The sequence below is a fragment of the Diadema setosum genome, chromosome 14 (genome assembly GCF_964275005.1).
Source record: "Diadema setosum chromosome 14, eeDiaSeto1, whole genome shotgun sequence".
Taxonomy (NCBI): domain Eukaryota; kingdom Metazoa; phylum Echinodermata; class Echinoidea; order Diadematoida; family Diadematidae; genus Diadema; species Diadema setosum.
The window spans coordinates 5,457,098-5,475,181 of record NC_092698.1 but is presented as its reverse complement, the minus strand read 5'-3'; the positions used below and the strand labels follow the sequence as shown (position 1 = coordinate 5,475,181).

The following is an 18,084-nucleotide window of genomic DNA, read 5'->3' as shown; positions in this document are numbered from 1 at the left end:
TCCATATTTCTGCTGTATCAGTGTTCATAGTTTGTATTCATGAGTAATTCTAATGTATTTAATGCTCAGCGATTGGCTGAACATAGACATATGATTTCCGATGTTTGCCCATTCAGATTCTTTTGAATACATTACAAGTAATATGTACCATAGCAGTGTATCTACAAAGTGCACAGTTTGCTACACACTCCATATCACTCAAAATTTTGTTCGTTCTTCTGGATGCTAAGCCATCTTCCAGTTGCGTCAAGGATCATAAGTCTCTATAGCGGGTAAAACCTCACAAACTACATGTATTGCTCTATACAAGTGCCTGTGTTCAGAAGTAATTAAAAATGGCAGTAAACCCATTTACATGCATATATATATATATATATATATATATATATATATATATATATATATATATATATATATATATAAATATATATATATATAGATATATATATATATATAAATAAATATAAATATATATATAGATATATATATATATACATACATAGATATATATATACATAATTATCAATCTAACTGGCGTGAGTCTATCATGACTATGTAATCAATCAATCCGTAATTATATAACAGACTCCAATAATAGACTCCAATAACAGACTCACGCCAGTTAGATTTATATTAGTATATGTATATGAATATATACCTATTAGTGTGTAGCCATATGAGTGAGTCATTTTTGTATCGTTACAGCCCTGATGAAGGTCCTAACGGGACCGAAAGCTCGGCAATAAACAGGCACGTTGACCCTAGCTACATCCACGATTGCTCTTCGTTTCGCACTGAATATAAATAATGAAGGAGCTACACTGGTACTGTAAATGGTCGAGACCCCTTCTCGCAGTCTATATATATATATATATATATATATATATACATATACATACATATATATATATATACAGTATTCGGTGACATGCATCTCAGCGAGTTATTGATATACCTAGATGATGTAATCATCTTTAGTTCTACTGTGGAGGAACATTTGAAAAGACGAGCAGGTCTTCACCCGGTTGCGGCAGCTATATATATATATATATATATATATATATATATATATATATATATATATACATACATACATATATATATACACATACATATACATATATAGTCAAACCTGTCTTTGCGACAACTCATCTATAATGGTCATCTTTTTCCGTTTCCCTTGAGTGGCTGCTTTAGAAGGGTTTGACTGTATGTATATAATCAAAAACTCTGTTTTTGGAAAACAAGGCCTACAGCCAATTCAAGACAATTCAACAGTACACTTTTTCCTTCCAGAAGTACACCTCTGTAAGACCCCGTTTACAGTGCGAGGCTCGGCCGCGGCCGAGCCGCGGCCGAGCCCAGCCCCGCTTCAGTGTAAACGCGCAAAAGGCCAAATGCGAGGCCAAAATTGGCCTCGCATTTGGCCTCGCTCTGGAGGTGGTCTCGGCCGCGGCCGAGCCGCGGCCGAGCCCGGCCTCTTCTTGGTGTAAACGCAAACTGGGCCAAATGCGCGGCCAATTTTAGTCTGGCTACCAAACCCTCTGCCTGTATCTTTTGCTATTCAGGATATTAACCCCCCCTCAACGTGGAAAACTAGTATAGTTTAAGGTGGTTTTGTCCTGCAAAGGATTTTTTCCTTCGGCAAAGGCCTTTGCCCGAACGGCGACTTCGTCGCCACGGAATTCATTTGGCAAAGGGTCTGAAAACCAGACAATACCAAATTGCGTTTGTTTACAAGCAGAGCGCCACTACGACAAAATATTGAAAGGTTTGAATCAAAAGCGCGGCCGAGCCCAGCAGTGTAAACGGACAAAATTGCGAGGCTCGGCCGCGCAATTGAGGCCGGACTCGGCCGCGGCCGAGCCGCGGCCGAGCCTGGCCCCGCACTGTAAACGGGGTCTTAGACAAAATGTGATACGAGACCTCCACTCTTCTCATAGACAGACATTTAGGATATCGCAATGACTATTTGAGAATGACCCACAATTATCCTGTGAAGACCAAATATAATGGGACTCCAATTTCTTTTCATACGCAGATATTCAGGGTATCAAAATGACTACTGGTTCGTATTTGAAAATGCCCCAAGTAAAATCCTTTCAACACCACATGCGACGACATGCCCTGCAATTCAACATGCTGCATGTCATTTAGCAACAGAATCAAAATTGAGGTCCCCAAATTATCACCCGTGCATGTATATTATGTTTATACACAACACTGGTTGGTTGTAACGAAATTTGATACAGTGTATAACGAAAGAAAAGTGCCGGTCCCGAGGACTTTGTTATAATGGGAGTACAGTGAAATGGCTATTTTCCTGCATCACAAGAATGTCTAAACAACAGAGAAGACCACATGAAAGAATGTTCATTATTTATGTTTCCTCCTTTTAATTGCATTCAATGCATGATCCTGCAGATTTACATGGAACAGAAAGAAAGATAAAAATACAAAAGTAGGAAATAAACAATGTTTTGTGCCAACACTTCTCATACAATGATGACAATAACTAAACAATACGTGTACTGACTTACAATCAACTGAGCAAGTATGACAATTGTTCCAAGTTTTTTTGTGAAATTGACCAGCCCCTGTGTGCCTCAACATGTAATTAACTTGTCAATGCTCACTTATTTGGCATTCATGATGCTGAATTCTGAAAGAAGGGATGGAAACAAACTTTAAGGGTTAAAAAAAAAATACAAAGGATCAAACTTAAATTGCTTGATATAGTCAAAGTTCATTTCTCTAGTCATGCACATGATCCATTCCAGATCTAACATAGCAATGATCCTATGAGAACCAAATTGGATGATCCCATTTGTTTGATTTTGTTCCACTTATCAAAGTCAGTGTGAACACGATATGGAATCACACTTTAACCCCCTTATTCTCAGCTGGTGTCAACTTGCAGCTTTCAGTTGAGATGGGGCTTCAGGTTTCCAACGTCTATTGATGACATTTAACTGAGATGAGAAATCCCTTTTAAAATACGAATGAGCAATAATTCTTAGAGGAATTCAAAGTTTATTTGATGAAAATTGGTTTTGAAATGGATATATCCAAAAACAAAGCAATCCTAGGTGGGACCCACATTTTATTAGGATTGCTTTGTTTTGTATCGTTTTTGAATATCCCGGCCATTTCATAACTGATTTTCATAAAAAACTTTGAATTCCTCTTAGAATTGTATGCTCTTTCATATTTCATTACGTGGTTTCTGAGTACCTCGCTAAAAGTTAAAAGCGGAGTCCTCACTTCAACAAATGATATACCATCCCTTTAATGTAATTTTATCCAGACATAAACCAGAACTCAAGAACGTAGAACAGATTGAATGCTAATGTGGTTTAAATTCAATTTATGGACTTAACTGGAGGGACTAGCTGTGGTCGTATGAACTTTATGAACAATGAAAAAAAAAAGGAAAAGATATGCATTATGCCACATTTCTTCTCGTGGCAGGAGCCATGGCCCAGCTAATAGTGAGGACATTTAAATTAAAATCAGCAGACATCGGAAAGGTCTAGCCAATAAAACAAAAGTTTGACAGCTACTGTCAATCAAGAAGGAAAAAAAAAAACAACCTTTCAATCTCGAGGTACTGTATCTATTCAACTCTTGTAACCAATGCTGTGATGAGAGCTTCAGGACCTACTTGAACGATCTAAAAGCACTGAAGGCAGATCGCAAAGTTTAGAATCTACGGGTCGAGATGCTCTGTGATTGTGTAGTCTCTGGAATTCATGACCTCGGACTCAAAGAGAGAAACTGCTAGAAATTGACGACCTCAACTTGCAGAAATGCATATAGACGTTTGCAGCATCAAGGAAAGTAGTGCACAGCAGATGGAACAGCTACCAGGTACCAAGACAAAAGTTCATTACTTGAAAGGACAAGCTCAACCACATCAGCAACAGTCTCGAAATTGATATTAAAACAAATCCACTCCTGACACCATGTGATATACAGTCAACCTTGCCTAAGTCAAATCTATTTGGACTGAAGAAATAGCTTCGACTTAGAGAAAATTTGACTTATGAGGGGTTAAAATCAATAGAATATAAAGGGAAGAGGATTTGAAAAGACCTTCGACTCAGGTGATTATTCGACTTATGCGAGGTCGACTTAAGCAAGGTTGACTGTACTTGCATTATATTTAACACTTGCACACATTTACATAGAGAAGGAGAGCATCTTGCTTGAGCGTGATATGAAATAGGAGTGAGTATTCTATTGACAGTGACAAGTTTGGCTTTCCGGTTATCAACGAGGATGGTGTGCTACACAATCATCAGTGGGTGGTTCTTACAAGAGAGGGGTACATGAATATTAATGTTTTGAAGCAAGAGCAATACATCACACTGCTGAGGAAAGGAAATATGTGGAAATGTGAATCATGAGCCGAACTGTGATCAGACCACTGACTACAGTGGATTGGACTTCTACAGACTCGGGGAAACGAGTCACAGCGTAAGCACTAAAGAGGAGTCGATAACATAGGTCTCTATAGGAAGCTTGCGCTGTGCACCCGCGTATGCATTTGACTAAACCACCGGGACCATGTGCTTTTAAAGTTAGTGTAAGCAATCTTTCTTGGTCGTCATTTTACCTGAACAAATGACAAATCCATCAATTCGGGGGTCTCTGCTTTTTTAAACTGCCTGGACTACTACAAAAAGGAATAATGCTTCTGATGAATTCAATCTGGTGTCCAAACAAAAGATCTGACAGGATGAAAATTAAGGTCAAATAGCTATTGAATCAAGAAGAACATAGTCACAATACAACAAGAACTTCTAATTTCAAAGAAGTCCCCATCTAGTGGAACTACATGACAGCCGACTATATGCAGCTAGGAAGAAATGGTCTGGGGGCTTTCATACTGATGGGCAATGTACAATCTGACATTCGAGTGGATGTCGAATATCTCCTACAAGTTGTGTGAATGCACAAGATTGCATGTGATCACCATGGTTACAGTCGTGGAATGTATTTCATGAATTTCAAGTGGCAGACCATAATTATATGACAAGAAAGTACACTCTAATCACACCTGTAACTTATAGTACATGTAGTCAAACTCTAACCATAGTCAACAAAACAAGCACGCAAAGAGTTCAGCCAACTAAGAAATCAGTAATATTTTGTTTACCCTGGTGACTGCGCTAGCACTTTATAGCAGAGATGTCACCTACTGAAGAAAGTGAAACTACTAGTTACTGCTTTCTGGACCATAATCTCTAGCAGAACTGGGCCCCGTTGCTAGAAACTTTGCGTTTAAATGCAACTTGCAACTGATTGTCACTGGCCAATCAAAATCATTGTTGCATGCGTGTCCTCTTAATAGGGCAGACCCTGAGCCAATCAGAATGGTTGTTTCAAAATTAGCAATTATTTGCAATTGATTGCAACTTTCTTGCAACGGGGCCCTGGTAAGTGAGATACCGGTACACAAAACATATGCATTAACCAGAAAGCATGTCAGAGTTGCATTTCTCGAAACAGTTTTCAGGAATTGCCACTTGTACATTGTACTTCTTGAAGCTACTATGGACAAGCATACAGGATATCTGTGGTGTGTTTCATTAAAGTCACTGCCATAGTTATTGCAATCAATAGAAACTTACATAACATTCGCAAACCTCCCTATTAAAAAATGGTTCCTGCATAATATATATGATGTCTGTGTGAACAAAAGCTGGCCAACTCCATCATATACTGGACCCTGGTGCTGATGAAGAAGTGACTCCTACAGTTAGCCTCATTTCGAATAAATGCCTGGATGTTCCGAGTTCCATGCGGAGCTGAATTGTCCGGCAAACTTAGCTGATCCACACCCTCAATCTAGGAATTTCTGAGGGCATTAGCCAAAGTTTCATCTCGTTCCTATGGCTGACCACTGGTGTCATGATCCCTCAAAGATCTGCTTGGTCGTGGGATTGCTCCGGGGCAGTACACTGGACCACATGAAGCCTGACGTCTCCTTGACGGGGACAATGGGATACGGCGTCTTCAGGAAGCGGTAATAATCTGACGGGCAGTGGCAGACGAATTCCATGAACTCCATGGAGCGCGGTAACTCTTCATCTGGGCCTGGGAATATGAAGTATTCAAGAAAACATAAACAAGTATCTCTTAAATTATAGAAACTCTCCTGGTGGGTTCTTCACACAAAGCTGATAAGCACCATGTATTTTCTGAACTGCAAAGACATAAAGATAAGGACACCAAGATTTTTTGTTAGGTCTTATACATAAGCAGCCACTGAAATTAACCATGTCAAGACTCAGAATCACAATGAAATCATTTCTGATGATAGTACAGTGTACTTTGTTTCCTAGGGCAGTGTAGTGTTGCTGGTTATACAAGCAACACTAATTAACAACAAAATAGCAATCTTAAAAGCAATTGTCAATAGGTACATTGTATTACAGGTTGCTTCATACATCACAAACATCTTGCAAATCTCACTACTAGCACCTGTGTTCACACTTACAAGTATGTAGCCTATAATGCTGGTATGTAACCCTATTCTCTAGTTTCAGTATATAATGAACGACGAAACACATTTTTTGATTCCTTTCGTCCACATTGCCCCATCTCTGAAGAGTTTGAATTTCAGTACATCATGTGTGATGAATGAATGACAGAAAAATATTCAGCATGTTAACTTTGCATTTGGGTCAATAAATTGCATGACAATACACGTACTGCTATGCAACAATTTCATATACACCGGCATGGTAAAATGCATGAAATACACGGTGTGTGTATACGTACACACGGTGTGTGCATACGTACACACATACATGTACAAGTACATGTAAGGATACAATGATGATACATGTACATGTAAGCAATGCACATAAAGTTGGATTACCTGTCTATAGTGGCCACCTGTCTATAACGGCCGCTTTTTCCGTCTCCCTTGGGTGGCCGCTTTATACAGGTTTGACTGTATATTCTTTTTTTCTTTTCTTTTTTTCATATCACAGTGAAGATCATTTCAAATGTGGTTTAGCTTTGCTGTGTCAATATAAAGTTTGCCCCCTGCTTTATAGCCATGCATGTTCAATACAGAAATCTTTCATGGATTTGCTGTACCGCTAATTTTCTTACCTCCATTACATGAACTTCATATCACCAATTGACGATAAATTCTTGAGCAGTAAAATTGGTGGGATATCCTTTTCTTTCTGAAGTCATTACTGGTAGATATTTGCTTGGTTTTAATGAGGCCCAGATTTTGAATTCTAGTCTGTCACAAAGATGACCCAACCCTGTGGACTGACCCATTTACACTACACAGATAAATCCTGTGATGTAGGAGTAACATTTTGAGATCTCTGTTTACAGATACTGTAATCTGATAGTCAAGTAGAACCAGTTTTATGAGCGATAAGGGTGTCTTGCCAAAGGCTGTCTCATTTACATACTATATCCCACAACTGTCAGAGATTATTACTATGACAAGTCCTTAAATCATTGTCATAATAAAGCTGACACTCCTCTCTTTCTGGGGTCTTCTTCCGCCAAACAGTCCTTTCAAGGACTACATACACATGGTGTTACCGCAGACCTATCTTCCTCCATTTACATCATCGGTATCATGGTGTCACACAAACTTTCAAACAACACATATGCTTTACGAGACTTTGCTAAATCTAACTACTGTAAAACCGGAAATTTTCATTCACATTTTAATTTCGCAAATTTTACTTTCACAATTTCGCGAGAGCCAAGATTCACGAAATCAAAACGCATGTGAAAGCTCTTGTCTACACTATATGCATTGAATGCCAGTGGGAATTGATGAAAATTCCATGCCGTGAAAAAGGCCGTCGGCTCCAATTTGTGAAATTTCATGCCGCGAAAATGTCTTGCTTAACAGTAAATATCAAACAAAAGAAGAGAAATGTTGAAACACAGTGAAAACATGATATTTCAATGTCAGTGGCCATTCTAATTTTACATCCAGGATATTGGGCAGGCCGCAATGAAGAGAAAAGTTAAAGGGACTGTACAGTTCAGGTTGAGGTGAGGATTTAGCTTTTAACCTTTTGCGAGATATTCAGAAATCACTCTATGAGATGTCAAAGAGCATACAATTCTAAGGGAAATCAAAAGTTTATTATTTTGATGAAAATCTGTTTGGAAATGACTGAGATATCCAAAAACAAGGTAAAACAAAGAGATCGTACCGTAATAAGAGACGTGGCCTGTCACCTTTTATTATTATCGCTTTTTTTTTTTAATATCTCAGCCATTTGAAAACCAATTTTCATCAAATAAACGTTGAATTCTTAAAATTACATGCTCTTTCATATTTCATAAGAGGTTTCTCATTATCTCACTTAGGAATGTTATAAACCTGAATCCTCACCTCAACCAGTACTGTACAGTCCCTTTAAGCTCTGTGGCTTTCTGGTGTTGCTTCTTACCCAGGATATATGTGGAGGGGTCAAATTTGCCCTTGGTGGTTGCCTGGGTCGGCAGGAGCCAAGTGATGATGGCGCTCTTCTGGGAGTACTGATCCTGGAGGAAGCCTCGCAGCTGGGCATAGTAGATGCCGCCCTCTACGTCCAGGAGTGAGACAATGTCACCAATCTGATAGTACACACCCTGCGAGGAGGAATCAGCAACGCTTCACCAAGTTAACTCTGACATTGGGAATCTGAGGATTAAAGACTTGCCATTGCAGAAGTGTAGTTTGCTGGGCAATGACCGACAGATATACATAGTATGTCAATGATTGTGACAGGTTAGCATAATTTCAAAAAAGAAATCTTGATGACTGCTTTTCATATCAACAGGATTACCGAGCAGCAAACAAAATGGGCTTCATGTTGAGGTACCTTGGTTTTAGTGCTATGACTCTAAAAAGTCATGCACTTAACTTGATGTAGTTCTTGCCCTTGTGTAAAACAACAAGCAGAATTAAACATGAGATATGATAGAATATTGAGCTCTTCATGCAAATCTTATTAAGTCCCTAGATCAGTTGATGATTTCACAATTTTCAGTCTACATCTATAAATACAGTACAAGTGAGAATTCACATAGATGTAACATCATACCTATTAAGATTAATTCTTCATTTGGAATTTTGAAGAGGACTGATCATTAATTACCCCCCCCCCCTAAAAAAAAAAAAAATCCATGTTAATCAACACATTTAATCCTTTTTTTTTTTTTTTTTGCAATATACACTTTGCATGAGTACTACACATGTATAAAAGTGGAAATTTTTGTGGTGTTGAAATTTTCACACATTTCGAGCAACCAGAACCTAGTGCAAAAATATAAGCACGAAAATATTTCTGCTTGCCATCGTATGTTTCACTAGGTGATGTCTTGATTCTGCTGAATTAAAAACACACGAAACTCTTCTTACCCCGCCAAGCGCAAAAAAAAAAAAAAAAAAAATCAGTCATGTAAAAATATCCACTTTTATGGTAGTCCTTTATGTGATAATCTCAGGTCCTTTTTCATACAGCTGGCTAGGACTTCTGTATGTCTATGACATATCAGGTCAAAATTTATGCTTATCTCACCCGGTGGAATACATGTCCAGACGTTACCGTCGTAGAAACTGCCTCAGGACTCTTCAATGGCTGTAACAGAGCAAAGAAAGTGTTGAACGCTTAGACAAGTAGACATGAACATGCACACTGTTGTAGACCCTATTCGATAAAATTTCAACATCCATCTACATCAGTCAATCACATTATGACCAACATTATATTGTTGTCTTCCTGTATCAAAGGATAGTCTAGTCCATCACTATCTGCAATATGTTCCTTACCAGCATAGAATCTATTCAGGCTGTAGATTTTCTAGATGTTAGTTTTCTACATCATCAGCTGATCATGTATCAGCTCCGGCACCAAGGTTCGACCATGCGCAGGCGGCAGAAGCACATACATGTAGGTTTCTACATGTATGCCTACCAGGCGGGTCAAATTTTGGAGGGTGCTGTGGTTATAATATATACTAACAGGCAGCTTGCATTACTTACATCAAGTTATTTTTTTTCCTATTCTCCGTCTTTCTCTATGCTATTTCTTCTAATTTTTTTCACCCCATCTGTTTAGGTGTACACATTGCACAAACCATTACGAGCCTTTAATATCCAACACTTTACAGCAGTTTCTTCCATTTTTAGATCGAGACAGTACCGGGTACCTGCTGTCTACCTGCTGTCTTTTTTTATAGTAGGCCTATATTTAGAATAATTCATGCATACGATGTACCTCTATTATTTAATGAAATTATCGATCATCACTTCTTTGTTCAGTTGTTGCTGATGACAAGAAATAAATTAAGTAAAATAAAATAAAATTTAAGTAAAATTAAATTTTAGAACACTTTGTCAGTCATCCTGATCCTGATCCTGCAAACTAATTTTAACTTAAAAATTTACATCCGTAGGCAGTAAATTTATTATTTGTTCTTGTTTGTTTGTTTTTTCTTCAGACACTACCAATACACTTCTGAGTTCTGTATCATGTCATCCTGCATCAGTGCATCACTTACATTTTTCTTGAATATCACACGCCTGTTCTTTCCTTTCGTTGCCTGTGCCTTCGCCATGTTTACGATTTGTTTATATCTCATCCTCTTTCCCGACCGGCCCGATTTTCTCGCATTATCTCGGTTTCTCCCCGATCCATTTCCCTGTCCACCTGATTTTCCATTCCCATTTGACCCGACCGACATCGAACTGTTCTGAGCAGAATTGTCCAGGCCGTTTTTCATGTAGCATCCATTGCAAACGACGGTCCCTGTTTTTCGTTTCCTCCACATCGTGGTCACTGTCGTCTTACATGACGAGCAACATGGTCGAGATCCAAATGGCATTTTTGACTGAATTTATGTCGATTCTCCTGATGTTACAAATCGGTTACCAACTCCACCACCTTCTGCTACCTCCTGACCGGCGTATCACAATAAAACCACTTATAAAGTTTGCCGCTTGTCACTGGCAATTAAAAGCAACCAGTTGCTTGAAAGTGCATGCAAATACATACATCTAACGTTAGGTCTTAGGCCGAGGCGCGGCGTTTACATGAATATGGATACGTGGGGCTGTTGTTCAGACGTGAAAACAATACGGGCTTCGCACAACTGCCATTTGGTCTTCGCAAGAGTTGTATTGGTTGTGTGCACAGAAATGACACGAGTGTAGCACAGAACTATGGAGTGTATTGACCGATTCGGGTTCGTTGAGGGCAGCAGACATTTTACGGCACAGGGCGCAGCCATAGTGGGTGTATCAGCCGACCCCCCCTGCTCTCCCCCACCCCCGGGCAACATGTTTACACGCACTTGTAACAAAGGTTCGCGCACTAAGCAAGCATTCGCGCACTCAGTACGAGACGCCCATTGGCTAAAGCAGTTTTTCATTCTGCGCGCGTGCTAATGTAGGGAGAGGGGTGGGGGAGTGCGAAGGGGGGGTCGGCTGATACACCCACTATGGCTGCGCCCATGCCAAAAATACACATAGCGCGTCACAGAATCGGTCAATACGTATGTAGTTGGTTGCGATCTCGACGTAGGCGCCCCCTACGTCAGCTGTCAATGTAATGGGCAAAGAGACTGGTAAATCTCTTTGGTAATGGGCTCACACCCATAAATATTTCCCCATAGGGATGTGTGTTAAAAATCAAATTTCAAAAAATTCTGTAAAATAGCTGGGAGAAATGAGGTATTTCAGCTTCACTAACCTGAATAAGTGAGATATACCCTTTCATCCATCAAATTTTCAGGGTGGATTCTTCAGTCCAAATTCTGTCCAGGGGTCCGCAAAGCCAGACTATGAGTTCTTGTCACTCAAAAAATCACCTATTTTCCGTGCACGTACCCAATGAAATATAGTCCCCTCAAATTCCATCAGAAAAGCTTTCATCTTCCAACCAAAATGCAGTTTGTAGAGGAATTCATACTCAATATCTACAGCTATTCAGTTTTTTTGCCAAACTACATCATTGATTTTTAATCAATTTTTTCCTTCATTTATTGGTACGAATTTGTGAAGGGGTCTGGGACATTCCATTGTATTTACGGGTGTGAGCCCTATAGGGTGATTTCAAGTTCGGTGCTAGTGCTAGTCGTGCTGGTGCTAGTGCTATAGTGCTATCTCAGCACTAGCACCGGTGATAAAAAACCCGAACTTGAAATCACCCACTGTCGTCCCGCTGTTGACTGACTCGCCAGAAGAAGGAAGGAAGGAAGGAAGAAAGGAAGAAAGGAAAAAAGGAAAAAAGAAAGGAAAAAAGGAAAAAAGGAAAAAAGGAAAAAAGAAAGGAAGGAAGAAAGAAAGAAAGAAAGAAAGAAAGAAAGAAAGAAAGAAAGAAAGAAAGGAAAAACAACAACCCTGCAAAACTAGAATTCCGACATTGTAATAAAAGAGAGTACAACAGTAAGAGTGCATGGTCAACTTTTCAGCAATTATGTTTTCATAGATGATGCATTGTCAAAAGGTCCAAATAATCAAATAAATGCCACAATAATATCCTTCTCCAGTGTTGGTCACAAATCTACTAACTCTGCTCCCATCTGAATTATTCACTATCAATAAAAAACGGGAAGCTCAGATCAGTGATTGCATAAAGCCGTTGAGTATGTTTTCAAATTTGTTCTCACTTTTTTACAGACCCCCCCCCCCCATCCCCTCCCGGTTCCATGGCCCCTGAACAGTCTGCATGTTTTGTACCCGAAATTTGTGATGGGGGTTGCATCAAGGTAAGCCAAGTGTCAAGGAGGAGTTTGATTTACATCTTCAGGAAAAAGTGCACCGAGTTCAGTATATAACAAATGTATGCTTACCCCAGGGAGGTGGAAAGAGACCTCCCTGCTTATGCCAGGCCCATATGTCTAGGGAACTCCCCCCATTTGTCAGCTGCAAAAAAGATAAAAAATGATTTCTTTTTTTAAAAAGAAAATGAAAGAAATTTATAAAAAGAAAAAATGAGTCACAGAACCCCCAGGGGAGCCTTTTATGTGCCCCTAATGTGTAATATAACAGAACTGAACATAAACTTGATCTGAAAATGTCCACTTTTTCTAATTCTGAACCGTCCCATAAAAATCCTAGTTATGGGCCTGTATCCTGTATTCTGCATACTTCTTTTCTTCTTTATGATCATGCATTTCTTCTATAGATTTTATGAAGCAATTTGAATTACATGTTTATGTCGATGTACATGCCTCACTATAACACTATTGGTGTGAAATGTCATGAAATATAATGTAATGTAATATGTATTATTATGATTATGATATTATCATTATTCTTATTATGATGATTACAATTATGATATTAGTATCATTATTATTATAATTATAATTATTATTATTATTATTATTATTATTATTATTATTATTGTTATTATTATTATATTTATAATAATAATAATAATAATAATAATTATTATTATTATTATTATTATTATTATTATTATTATCATTATTATTATTATTATTATTATTATTATTATTATTATTATTATTATTATTATTATTATCATTATTTTATTACTACTACTACTACTCCTACTACTTCTTCTTCGACATCATTGCTGGATAAGGAGACTATACACTTCATGTCATCATTATGGACAACAATTTATGCAGAAAATTCAACATGATTTCACTCTTTTAGCATGAAAGCACTTGATTTACCTCTTTAAGAAACCAGGAGAAAATACTATTACCCTAAACATGAGTACTTGTGTAATTGTGTAATGGGCAATATTTATCAAAAAATGAAATTATGTGAACTCTCCCTGTATTTTCTTTATATTGTTGTCCAAAATGATGTTATGAAGTGTACAAGTTTCCTTATCTACTGATAATGGCACTGGAACCTTGAAAAATTCATCAATTTTGAATTGATTGTCTGATTTTCCTCAAACACTAGCTGATGCGTTCTAATAATATTGCTGCTTTAACTCAATTCACATTTATATTTGGGGTTTGGTTGTCCTTAACAATACCTATGCATTCCTATGCAATACCTATGCAATCATTACTAATCAGTAATCAGTCAAAGTGTACAAGGGTATTCAGACATAATAAGATTATTATTTTGTTTTATATCTTACCTCATTTGAGCATGATATCCCATGTTGTATTTTTCCCATGCAGTGATCAATAAACACACAAAGACACAAAATTTCAGCTCCACACAAGACACAGTTGACTTTTATTAGATCCCTAATTATCTACAAACTCTGAGACTTATAAACAATATTTACATTCAGAAAATAGGAAGAAATATTGAAGAATATTTTAGAGGTGTGTATCATAAATCTCTTTAGCATCAATGACAGAAAGATTCGTAGAGAAAACACATCACAAGTATATATGTATATAAATCTGCATTTTTGGTGATTTACAAAGGCCTCAACCTAATTCCGAATTCCACATGAATAGTGACATCCGATGATTCGCTGGAAACAGTTTGTACAAATAAGCAACAGCGTACCAGTGATAAAACAGTTTGTGTGAAATAAAAAAAAGTACATAGTCAACTAAGAGGGGCATTTATAAAACTCTGGGTGGCCACTTCTACACTGGTATATGTGATACATATTACAATCAAAGGTTAGTGAAGAGCTTACAAGATTTCTGATGCAGACAGCCTATAATACACCACTTGTATGGTCACTGACTGTAAACTGTGCATTCTTTTGCTGATTACATAACAAATTTGAGTCGCTAACATTTTCCCAGTTTCCCAGTGATTATTTTTGCTGTTGGAGATCACCACCCACACTTGCACATCTGTATAATCCCCACAAAATTTCATCCACAAATCCTATGAGACAACAGTATGGCATTTTCAACGTTCCAGCTCAACCTGAATACTAGCCTCTCCTACTGCCCAAAACTTCCCACTCTGTACAATGTCATGGGCATAAATGGAATGTCAAAACTTTAGCTAAAGATATCATCAGTTCAAATCACTGTACACATGCAGTCTGTTAGCTTCTGTTTCCTATACCTCTTTGACGTTTGGCAAAATAAGGCCTGCTACTTTTTGCGACTTCAGATGCCGAGAAGAAGAGCATGAGATATTTAAAGAGAAAATGATTGTAACTAAAGTAGTGTTATTGAATAAAGCTGGGTGTTATCACTGCTAGTTTCATCAAATCATTTTTGTCTTGCATATGAGACTACCACAATGTAAATACTTTTTGTAAAAATAAATATACTTCGATGCTCTCCTGACTAGACTTGCTCCATAGACATATTCTTTTCTCTTTTTTCTGCATTCATACAGGGCCCAGGGGGTGTAACAAAACTTAATTAGGTGACATCTGGTACACTAAAACATATGGCTCCGAACAGCTTTATTGCAAAGCTTTCATTGAAGCCTGACCCTAAATGCTATGGTTTGAATTCATGAGGGTAAAGAAGATTACATATTCAAAGGAACAATTTGCTGTATTTCATATTCTTTTATGCATGAAAAGAGGTATTTTTGTTCATAGAGAATTCTGAGTCAGACAGACACGCACAGCCATGTTGCTCAAAGAAAGAAGGCTATTGTCACCATGTTACATTCAAAGCAAACCCAAGGTGCATTTCATTGGCTGCGCAACAGAAGACTTAAGTAAACCAATATACGTTGACGTTTAAGTGATGATGACGGATATCCTCCATGGTGCATCATGATATTACGTTGTAGGAAGTGCTACAATTAACTCCCCCCCCCCCCCTCCATGTTGCCTTCTGTCAACACAGACTACATTTGCCTGATAAATCAAAGAGTTTGACATTCGTTTTGGCATTACTTGTGATTCCTGCTGACAGTTTAGAATGGCACAGAAAATATATCCCAACATCAACTCAAAGCAATACCTACCATCATAATTATGCGAGAGATGGCCGAGAATAGTGTAAATGATGAACATAACATGCAGTGCAGCAAAGAAGGTACTTGGTAACACACAATTACTAGATGATTGTATGCATGTTTACCTCATCAAGATATGGCACTGCGATTGTCCTGAATTTTTGCATACATTATGAATACCACAATGTAAGCTTTCACATACATTCATGAATACTTCTAGACCTAAGGGACAACACAAGTCATAAATATTCAAGATTTCTCAAGATATTCAAGATATACATCTCTATGAATATTCAAAAGTTGAACTCTTCCTAGACTTTTGTGCTACTGTAACTTTTCAATTTGTTTAGTCTTTCAGACAGGTTTAACTTTGATTCACATTTTTTTTTTTTGATTTTAATCTCTTCTTCTTCACTGTCTACAGTACATATAATATCACACACCCTGTAGCAACACAACAGTGGAATTGAAATTGTTGATAGAGTCACAGGAGTTATGAGTAGACACTATTGACAGGACACCTGGAATTATTGTGGCTGGCAAACACAATATTTCCTCATTCCTAGTTCGCGTACCATGATAGAAATAAATAGAAAGATGACTAATAAATAACAGAGTGACTTGTAAGTGAGCCATGAGAGACAAACAAACATAATCTGCTCTGCTAAACTTCGAGAAATAAAGTGAGATAAGTATTCATGAAATAAAGCTCTTGTGACAAAGGTTTAACTGGGAATTTAATTAAGATTAACTGAATTGATTGAAAGTTAATGCCATGAATTTTAGGTGAGTATGGGAGATATCAGCTTGCTCCTTGGAAACACACTGCTTCAGTCAAAGTAAAACATCTGACCACAGAACACAGAGAACCACACGAAAGGAACCAGGGACGCTAACTCGTTTATGAGCTTTGGTTTGACATTGTGAGATGAGGGAATTCAAACGCTTGATTTGTTTGTTTTCATTCATATCAGACAATACTAATGCAGAGGTCAACCTTTCAAGCTTGAACGCTCACTACATGAATTTACAGATTAGACACAATTGTGGAAATTCTTCACATTGTGAGACATATGTTCGAGAAAACGCATATGTAAATTATACAAGCAAAGTCTTAGGCTTCATTCCATGTACTTAATCTAAGTCTTTTAGTTTTATACATGTACAAGGATTAGGGCAGAAAGTGCATGTAGCAATGAAACATATGTATTCCCTCAGCAATTGAGATACTCCACTGCCTATAACAAATACCTTTTGGGGAAAAAAAAAAGAACAAACTACAGAACAAATATTTGCACATAATTTGAACCTAGTAAATTTTTAAACGGGAACCTGGTGAAATGCTCAGACACTGTTTCAGAACCCAGCCATGAAATACTACAGCCTGCTAGAAACTGAAGGACATCATAAATTCGCAATTATACTAGTATATTTAATATCACTCTGGCGCAACAGATAGATGACATTCTATGTACATATATCTAAATGGTAGAAAATTCTATGATTGGGGATGGACGGTTTAGCAGCTTATATCACAGAAAATGATCCCCTGAATCACCATGAATACTCATACAGAATATTCAGTCAGAAATGAAGGCTGGCATGGCACAAGACCAAACCTCATACCTGTGTCGAAACTTCTGTTATTAGTACAGTAAAGAGTTAGAGAGCAAAAATGTTTGACCCATTTCATGGCTATGGAGTTCAGACAGCCAGACGCTTTGTTTCATTTAAGTCACCTTCATTTAATACATGGATAAAGTTACAACTTGAATAAAGTTACAATCTCTTATCATTTTTTTTTTTGTATAAAATAAAACATTACTTCTTTGTAAAGGGTTAAAGAGGAGTCAACATCCATTTGCTTCATTTTTAATAGCTAATTCTAATGAATAAAATGTGAGATTTTGGACTTTTAACGAATTTGAAATGCAATGCTTTGCTCAAGTTTCCCATGCATGTTACTTCAACTTTTAAAGCCTATGATAGAAGCAGATGGCACAAACTGTCTCAGTTGTATTTTTCTTGATGGGAAAGAAAAAGACAACAGCAAAACACTGAATCCCCATGTAGGTTACAAAATTTGATGTAATGTAATGTAACGACGGATAGCTTTTACTCATTGACAATCATATGCCTCTTCCACTCCTAAAGCCTTGAGATGACTCACAAAGAATTTCCACCCTATAACGTACACATGAAAACCAAAATGA

At 37.6% G+C, this 18,084-nt stretch overlaps 1 protein-coding gene across 1 annotated transcript; it reads right to left on the bottom strand.

Moving 5' to 3' along the window:
- Window positions 1–5,733: 5,733 nt before the first annotated feature.
- Window positions 5,734–11,032, bottom strand: LOC140238010 (GATA zinc finger domain-containing protein 1-like). Its single transcript, XM_072317939.1, has 4 exons — window positions 10,546–11,032; window positions 9,564–9,623; window positions 8,451–8,631; window positions 5,734–6,102 (listed from the first exon to the last, which is right to left on the bottom strand). The coding sequence occupies exons 1-4, from the start codon at window positions 10,867–10,869 to the stop codon at window positions 5,915–5,917; spliced, it is 753 nt and encodes a 250-aa protein (XP_072174040.1). The 5' UTR covers window positions 10,870–11,032; the 3' UTR covers window positions 5,734–5,914.
- Window positions 11,033–18,084: the final 7,052 nt, after the last annotated feature.